Source organism: Rutilus rutilus, assembly GCF_951802725.1.
Source record: "Rutilus rutilus genome assembly, chromosome: 1".
In the NCBI taxonomy this organism is placed as follows: Eukaryota; Metazoa; Chordata; class Actinopteri; order Cypriniformes; family Leuciscidae; genus Rutilus; species Rutilus rutilus.
In genome coordinates this window covers 1,367,627-1,390,292 of record NC_140209.1, presented here as the reverse complement: position 1 = coordinate 1,390,292, position 22,666 = coordinate 1,367,627, and the positions used below count along the sequence as shown (strand labels likewise).

At 40.2% G+C, this 22,666-nt stretch overlaps 2 protein-coding genes across 2 annotated transcripts in view; one reads left to right on the top strand and one right to left on the bottom strand.

The window, feature by feature from the left end:
- LOC311301705 (uncharacterized protein) overlaps positions 1 to 22,666 on the top strand; it is a 571,741-nt gene that overhangs the window by 421,626 nt on the left and 127,449 nt on the right. The gene's annotated exons all lie outside the window — the stretch shown is intronic.
- The window catches only part of LOC311301587 (uncharacterized protein), a 61,448-nt gene that overhangs the window by 36,422 nt on the left and 2,360 nt on the right, over positions 1 to 22,666 (bottom strand). Inside the window, exon 3 of the mRNA XM_084426843.1 lies at positions 6,617 to 6,843. Within this exon, the coding sequence (XP_084282969.1) occupies positions 6,617 to 6,677 (61 nt within the window). The 5' untranslated portion in view covers positions 6,678 to 6,843. The remainder of the gene's footprint in view (positions 1 to 6,616; positions 6,844 to 22,666) is intronic.

Below are 22,666 nucleotides of genomic sequence, written 5' to 3'. Positions count from 1 at the left end.
AGGAGGAACAGTGTGGTTTTCGTCCCGGTCGTGGAACACTGGACCAGCTCTATACCCTCTACAGGGTGCTGGAGGGCTCATGGGAGTTTGCCCAACCAATCCACATGTGCTTTGTGGATTTGGAGAAGGCATTCGACTGTGTCCCTCGCGGCGGCCTGTGGAGGGTGCTCCGGAATTATGGGGTCCGGGGCCCTTTGCTAAGGGCTATCCGGTCCCTGTACGACCGGAGCAGGAGCTTGGTTCGTATTGCCGGCAGTAAGTCAGACTTGTTCCCGGTGCGTGTTGGACTCCGGCAGGGCTGCCCTTTGTCGCCGGTTCTGTTCATAATTTTTATGGACAGAATTTCTAGGCGCAGCCAGGGGCCGGAGGGGGTCAGGTTTGGGGACCACACGATTTCATCTCTGCTCTTTGCGGATGATGTTGTCGTGTTGGCCTCATCAAGCCAGGACCTCCAGCATGCACTGGGACGTTTGCAGCCGAGTGTGAAGCGGCTGGGATGAAAATCAGCACCTCCAAATCCGAGGCCATGGTTCTCAGTCGGAAAAGGGTGGTTTGCCCGCTTCAGATTGGTGGAGAGCTCCTGCCTCAAGTGGAGGAGTTTAAGTATCTTGGGGTCTTGTTCACGAGTGAGGGAAGGATGGAACGGGAGATTGACAGGCGGATCGGTGCAGCTTCTGCAGTAATGCGGTCCCTGTACCGGTCTGTCGTGGTGAAGAAGGAGCTGAGCCGCAAGGCGAAGCTCTCGATTTACCAGTCAATCTACGTTCTTACTCTCACCTATGGTCATGAGCTGTGGGTCATGACCGAAAGGACAAGATCCCGGATACAAGCGGCCGAAATGAGCTTTCTCCGCAGGGTGGCTGGGCGATCCCTTAGAGATAGGGTGAGAAGCTCGGTCACTCGGGAGGAGCTCAGAGTAGAGCCGCTGCTCCTCCACATCGAGAGGGGCCAGTTGAGGTGGCTCGGGCATCTTTTCCGGATGCCTCCTGGACGCCTTCCCGGGAAGGTGTTCCGGGCATGTCCCACCGGGAGGAGACCCCGGGGAAGACCTAGGACACGCTGGAGAGACTATGTCTCCCGGCTGGCCTGGGAACGCCTCGGTGTCCCCCCGGAAGAGCTGGAGGAAGTGTCTAGGGAGAGGGAAGTCTGGGCATCCCTGCTTAGACTGCTGCCCCCGCGACCCGGCCCCGGATAAGCGGTAGAAGATGGATGGATGGATGGATGGAAATCATACAATGTTCACAAGTTCCGTCGTTATCAGCAGTTACGAGTCAGTGTTTCCCGAAACCATCTAACGAACATTCACAAACAGCATCGCAAAGTTCATATTCATATGGTTCAGATTCATCTGCAGAAGAACCACCATGATATAAATTCTACAAATTTTGAATTGAAAGAAATAAGAAAGCTATAAGAAATTGAGATTGAGACCAAAAATGCAGCATGTAACTGTTAAAAAACTGACTACACGCTTGTTTATAAGAAAGATTGGGAATTATTATCTCATTTATGTGTCCAGCGCTGTCCCATCACGTCAGCTGTCAAAAGAAGGAAAGACTCAGAAGAATCAGACCCGAAGACTCAAGAGATGAACTAATCATTTCTCTTTCCGGTACAGAACCCATAGGATTTTACGCATGCGTCGTCACAAAATGAATATCACAAAAGTCATATTAAGAGACAGCTATCAGCTCCACACGCGACGCGAGTCCCGCGGATATAAAAGGAATATGGACATTTCATTCTACCGAACGCAAGTGCAGAATTACTACTCACAGGTCAGTTTATTAGACAAATTAAACTTGTGAGGTAACGCAGCGCTGTTTCACTTGGTCTAACATTACACTAGCACACTAAACTGCATTTGAATGTGTTGAAATTTGTTATTCCATGTGTTAGTTTGTCTGTATGAGACTAGCAGTAAGCTAGATCAACATTAGAATAACATACAGATCATATTCTAACATTTTATCATTGTTGAACTATATAATATTGATTAGTTTTATGTAAATGTGCTCACCTGTTTAATAAAGTACATGTAGGAGCGGTCGAAGTCTCGGACGTGGAGCTCTCGGCATCTCGAAAACACCATGCTGATATTGATTCTCGTTTTAGTTCTCCTTTTTTATCCAAAGTCTGCTTGCCATGGTCCATAATGTTTGAACTAAACAACAACAGCGTGCAGATAGAGATTACGAACTACACAGTGGTCCACGTCTGTCGCCTTGGTTACTATCAGAGGGCTCTGGTTGCTATGGCAGTACGAGCGGGAGAACGTGGATATGACGCCATTGACGGCGACAAAATGGAAAAAAAGAAACGTGACGTGTCTTCGAATTAAATTACAAATTTCTCCTGGTTTTAAAGTTGTTGGAAACAGTCGGGATAATGTAAGTATACAACATTTGGGTTGTCTATATTAACAGATTTAGGTGGGATAGGCCTTGATAAACAGTTGTTTTTAATGGAAAAGCCCTTTGAGGAAAAGGCACGTTGTTTCTTTCCTAACTTTTACATGTCAGTAATTAAATCATGGAAATATTTAAACTTTACAAGAACAGAAGATGTGCACTATGGGGTTTCAGAACCCTTGTTTTTTAATCCCCTTATAAAACTACCATCTAATTTGTCTTGTTTTGTTCCACAGTTTTTAAATGCTGGGGTCAGTAAAGTTATGGATTTAATTGATTTGACACAAGGTCAGTGGCGAACTGTGTTATCACTTGCTGCACAGGTTGGAATTAAATCTCTGAGAACTGTGGATAGGATAATCAAGTGTATTAGGGATGCTTTTCCCTACACCTCAGACATTTCCTGAGCTGAAGGTGACCCCTAGAGATGGGAGAGTTGGGGGTAATATAAACCAGAATACATTGTTGAAGGGATATGGGGATTTGTTTTTTCATGATGTGGCAAAGAAAAATCTTTATTATATTTGTGTCAAATCTGTGCATGTTGGGCATTTGCAAGGAAAAACAGATACTAAATGGAGGGCTAAGATCTCTATTTGTGAAGAAGTACATCCATCATGGAGAGTATTGTATAAACCTCCTATCTCGAAGCGATGTGGAGATCTTCAATGGAGAGTACTTCATTGTGCTATAGCCTCAAATAGCTTGGTTTCAAAATTTGTCCCTTCTGTAATGCTCATGATACTGTTTTTCATATGTTTTTTGAATGTCCAAGACTTGGTCCGGTATTTGTAATACTAGAAAAGTTGATCACAAAATTAGGTTTTTCATATAGCAATACCTTGTTTATACTGGGATATAAATATAGAAGGTCATGGCAACAACAATGTGTTCTTGCCAATTTTTTAATTGGCCAGGCTAAGTTAGCCATTCTGAAATCCCACCAGTGTAAAAATGCAGGAACAGAGGTTGATATGGTTGCTATGTTCAGGTCTTTAATAGAATCTCGAGTGACCATTGAGTATACATATTACAAATACACTGATAATGTTGCTTTGTTTGAATGGAGATGGAGTGTGAGAGAGGCACTCTCTCTCTCTCTCTCTCTTTACTTCCTCTTTTCTTTGTCTCCTACTCTCTCTCTCTCTCTCTCTCTCTCTCTCTCTTTACTTCCTCTTTTCTTTGTCTCCTACTCTCTCTCTCTCTTTTTCTTTCTCTCTCTCTCTCTCTCTCTATCTCTCTCTATTTCTCAGGAAACATTTACATGTTGGGTAAGATTAATGGTACAAGTTATAATCTCATTCATCTATTTCGTAACTATTTTTAAGTGTAACAATAACCATATTTTGTTATTAAACCTTTTCAATTACAAATAATGTGCTAACTAGTTTTGATTTGGTATTGACTTTGAAGTGCTTCATATTGCAATACAATATCATCCCTCTCTACAGCAACGCTCTCCCACATATATAGCTGTTGTAACTGCGCTTATTTCCGTCGTTGGTATAAGTGGCAGTGGGTGGAATAGACAAGAAATGTGCAGTTTTCTACCATCTTGCTGACAACGTTTCTTTAGTCATTCGGCAGTCTTGCAGACTGAACCCCTGCAGGACATCCACCCTTACAGGCTATTCTTATTCTCACACACACACTAACCCTACACTACTCTTCACTTTAGGTCCCACAGTGACACGAGTCACACACACACACACACACACACACACACACACACACACACACTAACACACAGCCATGTAATAAGCGGGATAATGTAGAGCGAGGCGGTTGTTATAGCGAACCCCGACAGGCGAAGCGGAGTAAGCCTGAAGGGGTTGTATATTCGCTATAACAACCGCCTCGCTCTACATTAAATAAATCAATTTTATTGGCTACCAATAAAGGCTACCCAATAAATCAATAATTTCACACAAAATATTGATTTAAAAAGGAGTTTATTGATTTAAAAATGATTGTATTGCTTCTGCTAAAGAAAATAGTCCGTTCCGTCTCTACGGTTAGAATCCTGCGTCCATAGCAACGCTCTGTTTATCATGGCAACGGTGTGTGTTATACTCAGCAGCGTCAGATATCAAGAAATAACACACCGCTGTCTACATTAGAATTCAACCAAGCCATGTAATAAATATAGTTACAGATATCATTAGGAACATAACATCATCAGCTCCTGTGGTTATACTTCCTCTATTCTGACCAACTCGGTGTTTAAATTCTCCTAGGGTTGCTATTGGTGACACTGTCCCACTGTGAAGTGTTGAAATGTGTGAGAAGCGCATATACTGTTAAATATGTTTAATATTATGGATTAGATATTGCAGTGTCCAGTACTGAAGTATGTAAGTTATTACTTTAGTGTCTGACATCAGCGACCAGCATCCACCATATCTGACCTTGGAATTTCAGTAGCTTGGAAATGGATCTTGTTTCCATCACTTTCGGCCTGCATGCGTACACTTCGAGCATCCTTCATTTGCTGTCTAATGTTGACAAGACTATGAGGTGTGGGCCTTTGGCTGTCATGAGACACTATCTGTCACTCAAATGTGCTTTGACTCATTTCCTCTTTCCATAGCTGTTTTTTCCTCTTCGTCTCTGATGACTTCATTAGATTTGGGCATGGTCTCTCAATCAAAACACCATACGGACATGCCAAGACAGAGTGCAGAGCCACTCCTTCCCTGTTTTGTTCTGCTAAAATATATCCATCTTCTGACATAATCTCCGGTTCACTCAGGACATGGATCATCTGGGTTTGGTGGGCGATTTGATTTATAACTCTTATTAACCCATTCCTCTCCTGTCCTCCGGTCATTACGCTCGCCTCATCTGTCCGGCACCTACAATCAGTCTGTTTGTGAACTCTCTTCTCCTCCTTGAGTTAAGGCTTTGAACCTACCAGTAGCCTACTTTGAGTTAAGAGCTTAGATCGGGCCCAAAAATCAAGCCTGACCCTACCCGAGCCCGTGCACGTTGTGTCCGAGCCCGGCCCAGCCCGACACAACACAACACAACACAACACACTAACTGTAATTATGAGCCCGAGCCCGATTTAAACCCGACCATTTTTTTAATACGTGGGCCGTTATAACCAGGGGCGGCGCCAGATCATTTTTTAACACAAGTGCTAGATATATAGCCAATATAAATACTATTACAAAAATTGATTTTATTAATACACTAGTGTTTTCTGTCAGTGTCGGTTGCAAAGATGAAGTTGACGATTGCCATCTCTGTACAATTGAACGTGCATATAGAGAGAAATGCACATGATGGATTACATAATCAGAGAGTAGCCTATTTCTTTTCGTTTTGAATTGTTTCGTTTATAGACATTACAAGCTTCGATGTATTCCTCATGTCTGTGAGGCATACGCTGAGTTTCGGTTAATTTATGATGAGATGCGCTCCAGTTCACGAGCAATGCAAGTGACTGAGCGGGCACCTCCATGATTAGGCTACTATATTGTCTGATTTGCTTCTTATTTATTAAATCCAGGCAATTGGTTGATAAAAAAATTATATAAATTAAGAAACAATTTATACAAAACAAAAATTCACTTTAAAGAAATGCTTTCTACAAAAATACACCACTCTTCACTTTAGGTCCCACAGTGACACAACTAAGGCCATGGGAGTTGTGGCAAGTTAGAGTCAGTAGTTTCTTCCATCATTTATTAAGACATTGGCACTCAAGATGTTATGCTGTTGCACTGATGTCACGTTGAACCTTATGTTCGCGCTAAGTAGATACCGCCAATGCGCTAACAGGGGCAAACAAAACAAGTTCAAAACAAAACGCGTGCTGTACTGTGATTGGTGGCTCGTTTGACCAGTTACGTTTTTATCCACTCATAAATAAAAAGGAACGACTGATTTTGAAAATGTAGTAGAGTAAAAAGTAAGATATTTGACTTTGAAATGTAGTGGAGTTAAAGTAATAGTCTCCCCAAATTGAAATACTTTAGGAAAGTACAGATACACAAAAGAGCTTCTTAAGTACAGTAACGAATTACATTTACTTCGTTACTGTCCACCACTGGGAATAATACAGTATGATCTGTGTGTATCAATACACAACTCTGAGATCACAACGTGAATGTGTGCAAGAATAAACTGAGCATGTTCAAATGAACTCTTTCCAGACTAATTCCACTAAATGTCTTTAGAGAAAATACAGATTTCTTTACCTGTGAGAAGTGAAGAGAGAATGATCAGTCCCAGCAGACACAGATCACACTTATCAGCCATTTTCTGTTTCTGTCAGTCTTCCTCTTCATTAGATATAGTTACAGCTCTTTCTCTTCATTATATATAGTTACAGCTCCTCCTTTAAACATCATCAGCTCCTCCTGTGGTTATTAACTTCCTCTCATCTGACCAACCGCGATTGCGTCAGGATCACACGTCATCTACACTGTAAAAAAAAAAAACACAAAAAAAAACGAGCAAATGCATGGCAGCACAGGGTGCCAAACGTTTGCCATTAATGAAAATAATGGTAAAACCCCATGAACTGAAGTAACATGTTTACACAGCAACATGAAAAAAGATTATTGACCATATAGTACTATAAAATGTTTAAAACATAATCTGAAATAACATATTTTGTCTGTATAATTGCAAATACATGCATAGACCATTAAATGTAATGGCATTATTTGACTGTAAGTTCACGTAACATGTTTAAACCCTTATTTAATAAAACATGTTTTAACTGTAAATGTAAAAACATGGTGTAGCAGTGGTTTAACTAAACATGATTTGAATGTAGAAATAAATGACATGTTGACACCATTACTTCATAAAGCATGTTTTGACTGTAAACTGAAATCATGTTTTAATCATTATTTAACAGAGTTTGACTGTAAATTGAAATAACATGTGTTGACCGTTATTTGAAAAAATGAACTGTGATGGACCATAATTTTGAAAGGCATGTACAGCATTTTGATTTTGATTATGGCTTACAGATAATTTTATATGTAGTTCATGAAATGTATGTTATATGTCACACAAAAAGTCATTAGAGAAAATCATTTGTATTTTTCCCTCTTTATTTTCTTCTGTTACAGTAGTTTCCATTGTAAATAACAACGATATTAAAAACTTTAAACAGTGCTACAGTACCATCATCTAAACATTGCTTATATGCTTAAAATACAATGACAATTCAAATTAATTTCATTATTGCATCTTCCACAAACTACACTTCGAACAGAACAATGGTCTCCAATTCAATCTCCATGTTGATGCCGTTAAAAAATAAGAGAGAAAATGGTTATATATCATACATCACATATCTATATTCATTATCATGTCTGATCATGTTACTCTTTTTAGATGTTCTTGCGTTTCTTACATAAAAAAAAATATTGTTTTTTACTTAAAAAAATATTTGTTCATTAAATATGTAATGCACTTACAAATTTTCTGATGGTCCACGACACCTTACTTCTTCAGACAGTTTAGTGATGTGACCTCACCCACTGACAAGGCCAAGGGTGCACTGCAACAGCAGAAACAACGTAAATACAGTAACACTTGTTGATTACAATTTTATATTGTAAATTTTTGAAATGACTAAAGATGGCGCCGCAGTGTTTGGCACGCCGTCCTTTTCTGTTATGTTTGCTAGCGATCATTGTGCTAATCCCTGTTTTCATCCGCAATGTGTCATCGATATTTGTGTACGACCGCCTGACACTGTTACAAATACGCGGTAAACATGACCACCAACTTGCCTGGGTTTGCTGGAGATTCAAATCTATCGCCATTCCTAGCTTCCGTGCCGGTCTATCTGTGGCGTCCTATTTGTCCGCTGCCTCACAACGGGAGACGCAGGAGATGAGGAAAGAGAGGCGGTTTTCATGTAAAAATCAAAGAATACCTGGCATCTTGTTCCGTCAACATGGGTGTTTTCGGCTGCTTCAAGAATATGTCCGAGCCCGAGGGTTATGGAGGGTTTGATCTACATCGCTTTCTGCAGTATAGCGGCCGATGGCTCCCACCGGTTCTCCCAGACACCTGCTGTCCGCTTCCTCTTCGCCGGTCTGCGCGGATCCACCGGCAGGGCAGCGTGAAAGAGAATCTCCCTCTCAGCCGTGCAGTTCCTCGCCAGACTGGAAACAACAGACCGGTGCGTGCAGCTCTGTTGAACGCTCGCTCAGTCACAAACAAGACGTTTGTCCTGAATGACTTCATCTCCACTCGCGAGTTAGATGTCTTCTTTTTGACGGAGACCTGGATCAAACCAGGTGACAACAGCGCTTTTTCTGAGCTCCTCCCCCCTGGCTATTCTTTCCTGAATACACCGAGAGTGACAAGCCGTGGAGGCGGGCTTGCCACAGTGTACAATCAGAAGAACATAAACTGTCGCTCCATTCCATGTAAGAACTACAGTAGCTTTGAACTGCAGTTATTCCTGATACAATTCACACCCCCCCCCCCCCCCCCCCCACACACACACACACACACACACACACACACACTGTGTGCTGTTTTATATCGCCCTCCTAAATATAATAAGGATTTCATTTCTGAATTTACTGATTTTCTTGCTGATGTAATGCCAAAACATGATCATTTTCTCATTTGTGGGGATTTAAATATTCATGTTTGCTGTCCATCCAGTCAATTAGTTAATGATTCCCAAAACCTGCTAACCTCCTTTGATCTAACTCAGTCAGTGAATGCTCCCACACACAAACATGGTCACACGCTAGACCTCATAATTTCACATGGCCTCCCAATATTAAACACAGAAATACTGGACACTTGCATTTCAGACCACTTCCCCATTATATTTGATTTCACGCCCCCCTCACCTCCAGCAAAATCCCTTGTCCCAGCTTGTAGCCGCCGTACCATCACTTCTACTACAGCTGATGAATTTGCTACTGCCTTCATGAATTCAGGTTTTCATGCCCTTTGCGAAAGTCCACCTCTGTGCCCTGAGGAATTCATCTCTTCTTTTTATTCCACCTGTTCAGAGATTTTGGACTCAGTTGCACCTTTAAAGCTGAGGTCCATCAAACCTAAACCAGATTGCTGGCTGAATGACACCACACGCGCCCTGAGGAGGCGCTGCAGACAGGCTGAACGGAGGTGGAAAAAGGATAAGCTGCATGTGTCCCTGGGTATTCTGAGAGTCTGTCTTTCTGACTATCAAAATGCTGTAAAAGAAGCCAAATGTAAATACCTCTCAAATAGCTGTAATCGGCCCCAAGTCTTGTTTAGTACAATTCAGTCTGTTACAAATCCATCTGTTAACGTGTTTGAAAATGTATCTAAATCAACCTGTGACGAGTTTCTCCATTACTTTATTGATAAAGTGGCCTCAGTTAGACAGAGTGTAAACAGCAGTATAGCTGCTGGTTCATACGTGCACCTACTACCACCTTCTCCTCCTGCTGTTTTTGATGTGTTTGAGCCAGTGTCACTCTTTCAGCTCTCCAAAGTTGTCCAGAAGCTGAGATCTACCAACTGTTCCCTGGACATTGTTCCATCTAGAGTGCTTAAACAGGTTTTTGACACAGTAGGACCATGTCTTCTCTCTTTTTTCAACACCAGCCTTAGCTCAGGGTCTGTCCCAACTGTTTTTAAGCAGGCTGTGGTCAGGCCACTAATTAAAAAACTTAATCTTGACCCATCAGTTCTCTCAAATTTCAGACCAGTGTCCCATCTGCCTTTTCTCTCTAAAGTTCTGGAAAATCTCGTCTTCATACAACTTCATTCATTCTTGGATCAAAACCACATTTTTGAAAAATTTAAATCCGGTTTCAGGGCACGCCACGGCACAGAATCTGCACTGTTAAAAGTGCAGAACCACATCCTGCTATCCTTGGACGCTAAAAAACCTGTGCTGTTGGTAATGCTGGACCTTACTGCACCACTTGATACGGTGGACCATTCTATCCTCCTGACCCGTCTGGCCCAGCAGGTGGGCCTTCAAGGACCCGTGCTGCAGTGGTTCAAGTCATATCTAGCAGATAGAACTTTTTCTGTGATGATCAATGATCTCTCTTCCTCTCCAGCCCCATTTTCCTCTGGTGTGCCACAGGGTTCCATCCTCGGCCCTGCTCTATTTTCCTTGTACATGCTCCCCTTAGGTTCTGTGATATCCCGGCATAATGTCTCTTTCCATCTGTATGCAGACGATGTACAAATCTATCTGCCAGTTGCTCAGAACTTCCCAGACATACAGTCCATCCAGACATGTCTCTATGACATTAAACATTGGCTGTCACAACATTTCCTCTGTCTAAATGAATCAAAGACTGAATTTATCCTCTTTGATGCCTCTAGTTCAACAAAGGCAGCTCTCGATCTTGCACCTCTGACCACCCACCTCAGTCTTGTAGTCAGGAATCTTGGAGTGATTTTGGACAGCAGTCTGAAGCTTGATAAACAGGTAGACTCTGTGATCAGGGCAAGTTTCTTCCAGCTTCGTCGGTTGGCTAAAGTCAAACCATTTCTCAGCCGTAGTGACCTCGAGAAAACAATCCACGCTTTTATTAGTTCACGCTTGGACTACTGCAACGCCCTCTACATCGGGTTAAATCAGGCCTCTCTGCACCGTCTACAGCTTGTGCAGAATGCAGCAGCCCGGCTTCTTACCAACACCCGTAAACATGACCACATCACTCCTGTCCTGTACTCTCTCCACTGGCTCCCGGTCGAGTTCAGAATCCAGTTTAACCCTCTGGGGACCAAAAACGCGCCCGCGCGTTTTGCTCGTTTTTTTTTTTAGCAATGAAAAATAAACACAAAATGCTCTGTTCATTTTGATCTTTCATTTTCGTGTAATACATCAATCGATCCTGTTCAGTTTCTATTTTTTTTCTGTATACTCACAATAAAAATAAAGTGTTTTGCTTTTTGACAAATAAAGAAAAATTAACATGATGCTATTTCTGCCTTCTCTCTGTCAGTAAACTCCCATTTGAAACGCGTTCGAAAATGATCTATAACTCCGCGAAAATTCAGTCAAACAGGCAAACAGACCCACGGGCATAAAGCTTGAGATCGCAGCTTTTAAATGAAGTAATTTATATAAAAAACAAATATTATCAGCTTCTGTAATCTGTATAAAAAGAGAGCGACTCCAGTCGAGCTCATTACGAGCCATTCAAAAGTAATTTGACCACTCCCCGGAGAGCGCGTGCTATTCAAATGCAAATTCTGAGAACTATTTCAGTCTGTGAAACGCCCCCACATCAGCTGTAAACAAAGAGGCATAATATAGCCTACCTTATGGAGAAAAGTTTCCGTGCTGATATGAGGAGCAATATGAGGAGCAGATCCCGCTGAGGAGTGAGGTAGGCTAAGTTATCCTTTCTCAAGTGTTAATGTGGAATAACGTTATGGAATAACGTAAACAAAAAGATGAATCGCGTTTCTATAATATGAATCGCGTTTCTGTGAGATGAATGAAGGGTACATATTTGTAAAGACTGTTTAGCCTAAATATGAATCGCGTTTCTGTGAGATGAATGAAGGGTACATATTTGTAAAGACTGTTTAGCCTAAATATGAATCGCGTTTCTGTGAGATGAATGAAGGGTACATATTTGTAAAGACTGTTTAGCCTAAATATGAATCGCGTTTCTGTGAGATGAATGAAGGGTACATATTTGTAAAGACTGTTTAGCCTAAATATGAATCGCGCGTCTATGTGTGAAAGAATAAACTGCTTTGCTATAGCCTACTGAGATGAGTAAAAATCGACTGAAATATGTTGAAATAAAATGTATTTGTATAAGCAACGTATTAAACTGCAAATTAACATTTATAGGCTATGCCCTAATATTTCATAAAAACAACGTTACAGTCAGGCGAAGTATGAAAGACAACATTTTGTTGACTAGATTTGGGTACAGTTTTTACTGTAGAATAGACTGTCACATCAAATAAGCTTTTCTGCTCATATATATATTAGAGATGCACCGATTACAATTTTCTAGGCCGATTCCGATTTCCGATTTTTCATTGAGTTTGACCTGCCGATACCGATTTTAGCCGATTCCGATTTAATTTTTTTCTAACCACTTTACAGCACACACAAATATTTATTTTCGATCTTTTCTTTAACCCTTTCACACATAAGTTTAAAATATTCTAACTGACAACCCCACTCCCTGAGTGAGTTTTTTCAAGGCGAACGTTCCCTTTAATGTTTCCATGGCGACGCGTCACGCGATACACCGCAGCCACAATAATACTGTATGACAGATGTGTCGCTTTTATTTCGCTTTTCCTTTTTTATTCAAAATATTCACAAACTTGCTTACCATGTCATCAACTAGCCTATCTGGTATTCTGATTCTCAAATACGTGTAAGTGAGTGTGTTTGGTCGTTTAAAAACCTTTATAAATAATCTTGATCTATAAACATGAGATGGGCGCCGCAATGTTGTTCTGTCAGTCGGATTTAACGTACAGCACGTGAATTCATCAGTTTCTCCCGAAATAAATGCAAGAAAGTGGCCGGTGAACTGAGAAGAATAGAGTAAACTTTATAGTTACTTCCACTATGTTTGTCTGATATGAATAAAACATGTCGGCAAATTATATTTGAATAGATTGTTATTGCTGCTTCCACAGACATCAGTGTGTATTTTACAAACTCCAAATGTATTGTTTTACTCGTGCTTATGTGTATTTAAATATATGAAGCCTAAAATAAACATTATGAGGTTGAAAACACTGCTTAGTTGTGATATATGACAGCGCTGAACGCGTCCGGCTCTGGCTCAGCGCCAGCCAACGCGCGAAAGCACAGTTTGAATCTGGCAGTTATGCGACGTCACTGAACATTCTAAATGTGGCGCCGTAACTTTACTCTCAGGGGCACAGAGATAAAAATCCCATATATGAGACCGTACCGCTCAAAAGGTTAATCATGCGGCGCCCGAGTGCATTTGACCGGCATAAAATCGGCATATGTCAGACTGACCGGCCGGTCGCCGGTCATGGCCGATCACGTGAAAATCGGCCAATTCCGGTCACCAGCCGATCAATCGGTGCATCTCTAATATATATATATATATATAAAATACTATTTTGTCAAAAATAAAGTCATAGACTAAGATGTTCCAATGTTGGCTATATTCAAACTAATGAATACATATGATAAAATGTAGGCCTATAATCTTTTTTTTTTTTTTTACAAAGAAAGAGTACTTTTTTGCAGAAATATTGCTGAAATTGTAATTATTGTTGTAATTGTAACCTTTTTAATAAAATAGCAAAACATATTTACAAGATAGATGTAAGCAAAATCTTAAATGGTCAATATAAGTCTTCTTCAAAATATATATTTTGTCCTTGCATTGTGGCTCAGTCAGTGTCACACCTGAATGAATGGCTAATTATGCAGAGTCATTATGCAGAGTGGGTGGGACATTGTAATCTAAGGTGTAAACTACTCCTCCCCCTCGCATATTGGCTTTCCAAGCAAAACCTGTTTTACACCATTTAAATCAATGTATTTTTTTTTTTGTGAACGATAAAGCAAGACTATTTTCACATAATTTTGAAGCTAGAACTCGAAGAGAAAACATCCATTAGTCAAAAGTCTTGTGGGCACATATTTTGCATGAGTTTTGTGGTCTTATTTCAGCAACTTTCCTTTTTATTTTTTTAAATAACCACGCATAAACATTATTCTCTTAAAAATACAAACATCTACATACATGTTGCTCGCATATTATGGTAGGCCTGTTTGTGCTATATAGAGTGAATTTACACCTTTGCCATTAACATGTTTATAAATAACTGAAAAAAGCACAAATGTCAGAGCATGTCAGAACATCTCAAGGGCCCCAAAAACAGCTTGGTCCCCAGAGGGTTAAGATCCTACTGTTTGTTTTCTGCTCCATCCATGGCCTTGCACCTCTCTATCTGTGTAACATGCTGACCCCTTACTAGCCCAGTAGAGCCCTGCGCTCCTCTGAACAACATCTGCTGGTGGTCCCACGGTCCAGGTGCAAAAAGTGGGGTGATCGTGCCTTTGCGGTAGCGGGGCCAAAACTCTGGAACGCTCTGCCCCTGGAACTACGCTCCATCATGGACCTGCCCCTGTTCAAGGCCAGGCTGAAGCAACATCTCTTTAAATCAGCCTTTGACACCTGATGGACAACTGATTAGCATAATGATTTTATAGATGTGTTGTATTGTATTTTATTTTATTGTATTGTTTTGTATTTCACTCATTTATTTTTTGCCTTTATCTTTGTCTCTGTCCAGCGCTTTGATCAACTTTGGTTGTTGTAAAGCGCTTTTACAAATAAAAATTGATTGATTGATTGATTGATTTAATATTACATCCCAGCATATTTACCCAGTATGATTACCTCACAATGTCGCAGGAAAATTCCCCTTTTGCTTTCTATGGTAGACATTTTTTGGTGTGCGTTTCTGCACTGTTTTGACCTTTCTTGTTAAGTCCCGCCTTCACGCACGCCATTGGTCAAACTGCTTCTCAATCATTGCCCTCGGCCCAACGGCATCAGCCAAGAGACAAAGCAGCAGCCTGTTAACTGCAGGTGGCACATCATGGCTCCAAAACAGCGGAAAAATGCCTCAAGGAAAAAATCCCTGTGTTTTTGTTTTGGTCGGGAAACGTGCTCATTGACATGGCAAATAAGCTAAAACACGGAGCGGAGTTGGGTTCGCTGGATTAATTACAGGCGTCAGTTTGTTTTCAAATATCGTAAGTGACTTTGTTAAGTAGCTTTGTGTGTAAACGTTTAGGCAACATATTCTGCTGTATGAATGCAATATATAACAGAATGGCAACAAAACAATCATGGACCTCGATGTCGAGTGGTGAATGGTAAGTGTTTAAAAAAAATCTGTTGACGTATCATCCAACGTAATTTAAAAGTTAATTGGCAACAGGTGAATACAATTACAATGGCTAATCACATACGTTTTTAAATCTTATTCTTAATGTTTGATGCAAGTTGCATTAAAAAGTACTAAATAGGTTTCAGAATTGTGTTGTTGTTGTTTTAGAACGTTGCTTTCACAATCATTTAAGAACACTCATATGCATGGACAACGGATTTCACCTTATGAGGTGTGTTACCTTTAACCATATGGATGATGATGTATTCGTGCAAATTTTGTGATTGCTCTCTGAAGACAGTTAAGGGATATGTTAATCATCAAATCTTACACAGACATGAAGCAAATGCTCAATTTCCATGTTGCTTCCCAGAATGCAAATGTAAATTCTCAAAATACAATGCTCTCAAAGCTCATGTTTATCGCCATCACAAAAGACCACATACTCATTTTGATGATTCGACGGGCACGTTTGTTTGCAACAATCTAGACTGTCAACAACAATTTACAGACATGAACAATGTCCTTTCTCATCTCAGGTCACATTTAGCCAAGGGAGAGGTGGTGTGTTGTCCTTTTGAAAAATGTGACAAAAATTTCAGTTTAAGATCAAGTTTCACTGCCCATGTTTCACGAAAGCACAGGACGTCTACATTTGCACAATTACGGATTATGGATACTTTATCTGAGCAACCTTCTTCAGCATTTGTTGATGTTACTGAGGATGAGGTTGATGAAAGTGAATTCACAGACTCACTGACGAAATGTTACGCAAAGTCATTGTACATGAAAAATCTCTGCCTGTTTTATATGCAGCTACAAGCCAAATACCTGGTGCCATCGTCAACCATTCAGATGATTGTGGAGGAATTCAGTGGTTTAAATTATATCTGTCATCAGGTCACACAGAAGATGTTCAGGGAAATACTCAAGTCAAAAACGACCCTCTCACAATGTGATATTGAATCTGTGGTGCAGACTTTGCAAGGCCTGGATTTACATTCAGCTTGTAATTCATTACTTTCCACAGAATACCAAAGAAGACAGTATTATCAGAAAACATTTTCGTACGTGCATCCACAAAGTATGTATCTTGGTCGTGATGAGAACCGAAACCAACGTTATGCACAGTATATTCCATTGAAGAACACTTTAAAAAACATGTTAATAGACCCAGTGGTGTGGGAGCAGTGTGCCAAACATCAGCATGTACACTCTTCTGTGTTCTCTGACATCTGTGATGGCTCTGCATTCAAATCCAATGACTTGTTTAAGCAGCCTGAGATTACAATCCAACTTATCTTGTACCAGGATGCCTTTGAGATTGTGAATCCCCTTGGGTCAGCTAAAAAAAGACACAAAATGATTGGAGTGTATTTTACACTTGGCAACTTTGAGCCATTTTACAGATCATGCATTGATAACATTCAGTTATCACGTTTGTGTTATGAGAGAGACTTTAACTATTTTGGTCAAACCAAGATTTCTGCTAAGTTGTTGGCAGATGTCAAAGAACTTGAAGAGCATGGATTTGTGACATCTTCAGGTGACATAGTACGTGCAACAATAGTGGCTATTATTGGTGATAATTTGGGGTCCCACTGCATCGGTGGTTACTCACAGAACTTCAGTACTGCCCAGCATTGCTGTAGGTGTTGCTTGGTATCTCGCAGTGAACTTCAGAATGTGTGTGTAGACTTTCCCAATCGCACAATTGAGTCCTATAAGGCGGCAGTGGAAACTCTAAGGACGACCGAAGAAAATGTTGTAAATGGGTTGAAGTTTGACTCCATTTTCAACTCTCTCAAATATTTTCATGTTGCTCAGCCTGGCCTCCCCCCATGCCTTGGCCACGACTTGTTTGAAGGCGTTGTAGCTATTGATCTTGCCATTTTCTTGGAATACTTTGTAAAAAGGAAGTGGTTTTCATATACACAGCTGAACAGGAGACTTGCACAATTCAAATATCTGGATTCTGATGCTGGTTCTGCCCCCTCCCAGATATGTGAAAAAGGCAGAAAGTTAGGTGGTCAAGCAGCTGAGAACTGGTGTCTCCTCAGATTTCTTCCTGTCATAATTGGAGACAGAGTAGAGTCACAAGACCCTGTATGGCAACTGACTGTTAAGTTGAAAGAACTGGTTGAGCTAGTGTGTGCTCCCAAGATTACCACTGCACAGATTGCATATCTCAATGTCTTAATAGGTGAAAATTTGAAACCAAAACATCATTACATGCTTCACTATACGTCACTCATTTTAAGTCTTGGACCTTTAATTCGTTTATGGTCACTGAGATTTGAAAGCAAACATTCCTACTTCAAAAGTGTGTGTCAAAAATGTATGCAAGACATTGTCGCACAACCATCAACTTCTTCGAGCATATCTTCACTCACGGTCATTTTTTTCACCAAAGCTTAAAAGTGTTGACTTGGCCACATACTCTCCTCATTTGTACAGTGATGCTGTGTGCAAAGCTGTTGAGACAAGCTTGCTTAATGAACCAGACTTTGTTTCAACACGGGTAGAATACAAGGGTACCCTGTACAGGAAAGGAAACCTAATTTGCCTTAAATGTGAAGAGGAGTATTCTATTTTACAGTTTGGACAGATTGAGCTGATTTTCGTGAAAGATGATGAGGTGACTTTCCTTGTGACTCCCCGCCCCTCAGTGTATTTGCATGATTATGGACTTTATGAGATTTTGCCTGCGACATAGGAATTAATTTGTGTAAATGCTGAGGAATGTCTGGATTATTATCCCTTAAATGAGTACAGTTTTATGGGACTGAAGGTCATTACTCTGAAGCACAGCGTTGTTCATCTGTAAAAAGGATAAACTGTCCTCTCCCAACAGAAATGGATGCATTGTTGACTTTTATTGAGAATGTGTTCCCAAACCCTATAACTTCAAAGCTAGCCACAGAGGGTTTGAAGTGAAAGTGAAAGTGAAAGTGACACGTGACGGCCAAGTATGGTAACCCATACTTGGAATTTGACCTCTGCATTTAACCCATCCAAGTTAATGCACACACATTAGGAGCAGAGTAGTGAGTAGTTAACACACACACACTGCAAACGTGGATACACACACCCAGAGCAGCGGGCAGCCTTTGTGTGGCGCCCGGGGAGCGATTAGGGGTTAGGTGCCTTGCTCAAGGGCACCTCAGTCATTTCCCACCGGCTCTGGAATTGAACCAGCAACCTTTGGGTTACCAGTCCAACTCCCTAACCACTAGGCCATGACTGCCCCCTGTACAGTCTAGGTGTGGAGACCATAGATGACCTACAGTTTTTGAAAGAGGATGATTGAGGTGGCTTTCTGAGACCGATTGAAGCAAGAAAACTAATAGCCCAAATCCCAAGTAAGTTTTCAAATCAGTGGTTGTTTTTACATATAAACTAGTCAACATTTGAAGCAGATCAGAAAGTTCATTAAGTTCACAAGAACAGGTATTGGTTTTAAGACAACTATTATGAAAGGTTTGATCCACTTTAAATGTTGACTTTGTGTACATGCATACAATTAGATGAACTGGAAAAACAACACCCCAGTCTCTTTCATTCTGTACTTTGTTAGCTGTACTCTTTACTTGTATTACAGTATATCAATGTGTTTCTTGTTTCTGCAGTATGGTTTTTAATGCAGTTTTTTGTTTATGCCATGTAGATATTGCTTCCACTCTGCAAAACACTGCCAATGATTTGTCTGCTGAATACACTTCTGATGCATCAGGTTCACCTGCTCCTGGATGCTCAATTTCACCATCCAGCTCTTCAAGTGGAAGACGTGAGTAAAACGCTGATACAACATTAAACAATCCACAAACATTTTGAAAGCAAAACATGTAATTTGTCAATTCTTGTAATTCATATACAGAGAATTTGCAATGTGCGTATGCCCAGCCTTTAGCACACCTGGCAAACAAATTGTGCCACACGTGCAGTTCACAGAGCGATATATGTATATGTATATGTATATGTATATGTATATGTATATGTATATGTACAAACCCGATTCCCAAAAAGTTGGGACACTGTAGAAATTGTGAGTAAAAAAGGAATGGAATAATTTACAAATCTCATAAACTTATATTTTATTCACAATAGAATATAGATAACATATCAAATGTTGAAAGTGAGACATTTTGAAATGTCATGCCAAAAAATTGGCTCATTTTGGATTTCATGAGAGCTACACATTCCAAAAAAGTGAGACATTTCATTCCATGAAAGTGACCCATTTCAAAATGTCTCACTTGCAATTTATGTGAACATGCGATTTATTCTATTAGAACGCCTCATATATATAGGCTGATATGATATTAAAGCTTCCACCTCCCAAGCAACTCCATAGCAACCAAACTTGAGTACCCTAGCAACCGTTTAGCAAGACTTATATCTCTGTATCAGAACATCGTACAGAGATGAGGTTTGGCTCTTTTGACTTATGCTAGCAAACAGCACTTCCAACATGCTACACATGCTAGCAGTGAATAGCTACATGCTAATAGCGATTAGTTAAGTGCTAAATCATTCTAAGAACTCTATAAAAACTCCATAGTAACCATCTGTGACAACTACCTACCACCTAGTAACACCATAGCAACCACCCAAAATACCTTTTGCAACCGCCCCGAATGCCCTAGCAACCGTCTAGCAACACCATAGCAACCACCCAAAACACCCTAGCAACAACCTAGCAACCACCCAGAACACCCTAGCAACCACACAAAGTACCTTAGCAACCACCTAGCAACACCCTAGCAACCACCCAGAACACCCTAGCAACCGCCTAGCAACCACCCAAAACACCCTAGCAACCACCCAGAATACACTAGCAACCACCTAGCAACAGCATAGCAACCACCCAGAACACCCTAGCAACCGCCTAGCAACACCCTAGCAACCACCCAAAATACCTTAGCAACCACCTAGCAACACCCTAGCAACCACCCAAAATACCCTAGCAACCGCTTAGCAACACCCTAGCAACCACCCAGAACACCCTAGCAACCGCCTAGCAACCAACCAGAATACCCTAGCAACCACCTAGCAACAGCATAGCAACCACCCAGAACACCCTAGCAACCACCCAAAATACCTTAGCAACCACCTAGCAACACCATAGCAACCACCCAGAAAACCCTAGCAACCAGCCAAAATACCTTAGCAACCACCTAGCAACACCATAGCAACCACCCAGAACACCCTAGCAACCGCCTAGCAACCACCCAGAACACCTTAGCAACCCACTAGAAAACCCCCAACAACTTTTTAACTTTAAACTACTTTAAACTTTAAACTAATTAAAACTTTAAGCTAATTTAAACTTCAAACTAATTTAAACTTTAAACTACTTTCAACTTTAAACCAATTTACTTCAAACTAATTTAAACTTTAGACTAATTTAAACTTTAAACTAATTTAAACTTCAAACTAATTTAAACTTTAGACTAATTTAAACTTTAACCCTCTGGGGACCAAAAACGCGCCCGCGCGTTTTGCTCGTTTTTTTTTTTTTAGCAATGAAAATAAACACAAAATGCTCTGTTAATTTTGATCTTTCATTTTCGTGTAATACATCAATCGATCCTGTTCAGTTTCTATTTTTTTTCTGTATACTCACAATAAAAATAAAGTGTTTTGCTTTTTGACAAATAAAGAAAAATTAACATGATGTGATTTCTGCCTTCTCTCTGTCAGTAAACTCCCATTTGAAACGCGTTCGAAAATGATCTATAACTCCGCGAAAATTCAGCCAAACAGGCAAACAGACCCACGGGCATAAAGCTTGAGATCGCATCTTAAATGAAGTAATTTATATAAAAAAACAAATATTCTCAGCTTCTGTAATCTGTATAAAAAGAGAGCGACTCCAGTCGAGCTCATTACGAGCCATTCAAAAGTAATTTGACCACTCCCCGGAGAGCGCGTGCTATTCAAATGCAAATTCTGAGAACCATTTCAGACTGTGAAACGCCCACATCAGCTGTAAACAAAGCGCCGCGAGTGAGGCATAATATAGCCTAGCCTACCTTATGGAGAAAAGATTCCTCAGAACAGTGCTGATATGAGGAGCAATATCTCCTGATATGAGGAGCAGATCCCGCTGAGGAGTGAGGTAGGCTGTTTTCTTTTCTCAAGTGTTAATGTGGAATAACGTTAAGGAATAACGTTAGTGTAGGCCTATGCAAACCGCAAAAAGATGAATCGCATTTCTATAATATGACTCGCCTTTCTGTGAGATGAATGAAGGGTACATATTTGTAAAGACTGTTTAGCCTAAATATGAATCGCGCGTCTGTGTGTGAAAGAATAAACTGCTTTGCTATAGCCTACTGAGATGAGTAAAAATCGACTGGAATATGTTGAAATAAAATGTATTTGTATAAGCAACGTATTAAACTTCAAATTAGCATTTATATGCCCTAATATTTCATAAAAACAACGTTACAGTCAGTCACTTGTTGACTAGATTTGGGTACAGTTTTTAGGCTACTGTAGAATGTACTGCCACATCAAATAAGCTTTTGTTTAGCAATTTCTGCTCATATCTAACGTTAAATATATATAACTATATTATTTATATATATATTATATATACTTATATTAAACATCAAACTAATGAATACATATGATAAAATGTAGGCCTATAATCTTTTTTCTTTTTCTTTTTTACAAAGAAAGAGTACACTTGAAATATTGTTGAAATTGTAATTATTGTTGTAATTGTAACATTTTTAATAAAATAGCAAAACATATTTACAAGATAGATGTAAGCGAAATCTTAAATGGTCAATATAAGTCTTCTTCTAAATATATCTTTTGTCCTTGCATTGTGGCTCAGTCAGTGTCACACCTGAATGAATGGCTAATTATGCAGAGTCATTATGCAGAGTGGGTGGGACTGGGTAATCTAAGGTGTAAACTACTCCTCCCCCTCGCATATTGGCTTTCCAAGCAAAACCTGTTTTACACCATTTAAATCAATGTATTTTTTTTTGTGAACGATAAAGCAAGACTATTTTCACATCATTTTGAAGCTAGAACTCAAAGGGACAACATCCATTAGTAGGGGTGTGCATTGGCACTGCCCTCACGATTCGATTCGATTACGATTCACCAGGTAACGATTCGATTCAATTCGATTCTACGATGCATTGCGATGCATCAAAATTCTACTGCACACAACAATGCAAAATTTTCATCAGTCATGAGGCAATACAAGCAGTCAAATATTGAACAACAGATTTTATTGGCTGCTATGTGTGTATTATCACTCTCCTGTATCTTTGACATAAATGTCATTAAATAAAATAAAATTGAATGGTAGGCTACAGGGTATTGGATATGACATTTTCAAACCTGAAAAAGAAAGCATAAATCTC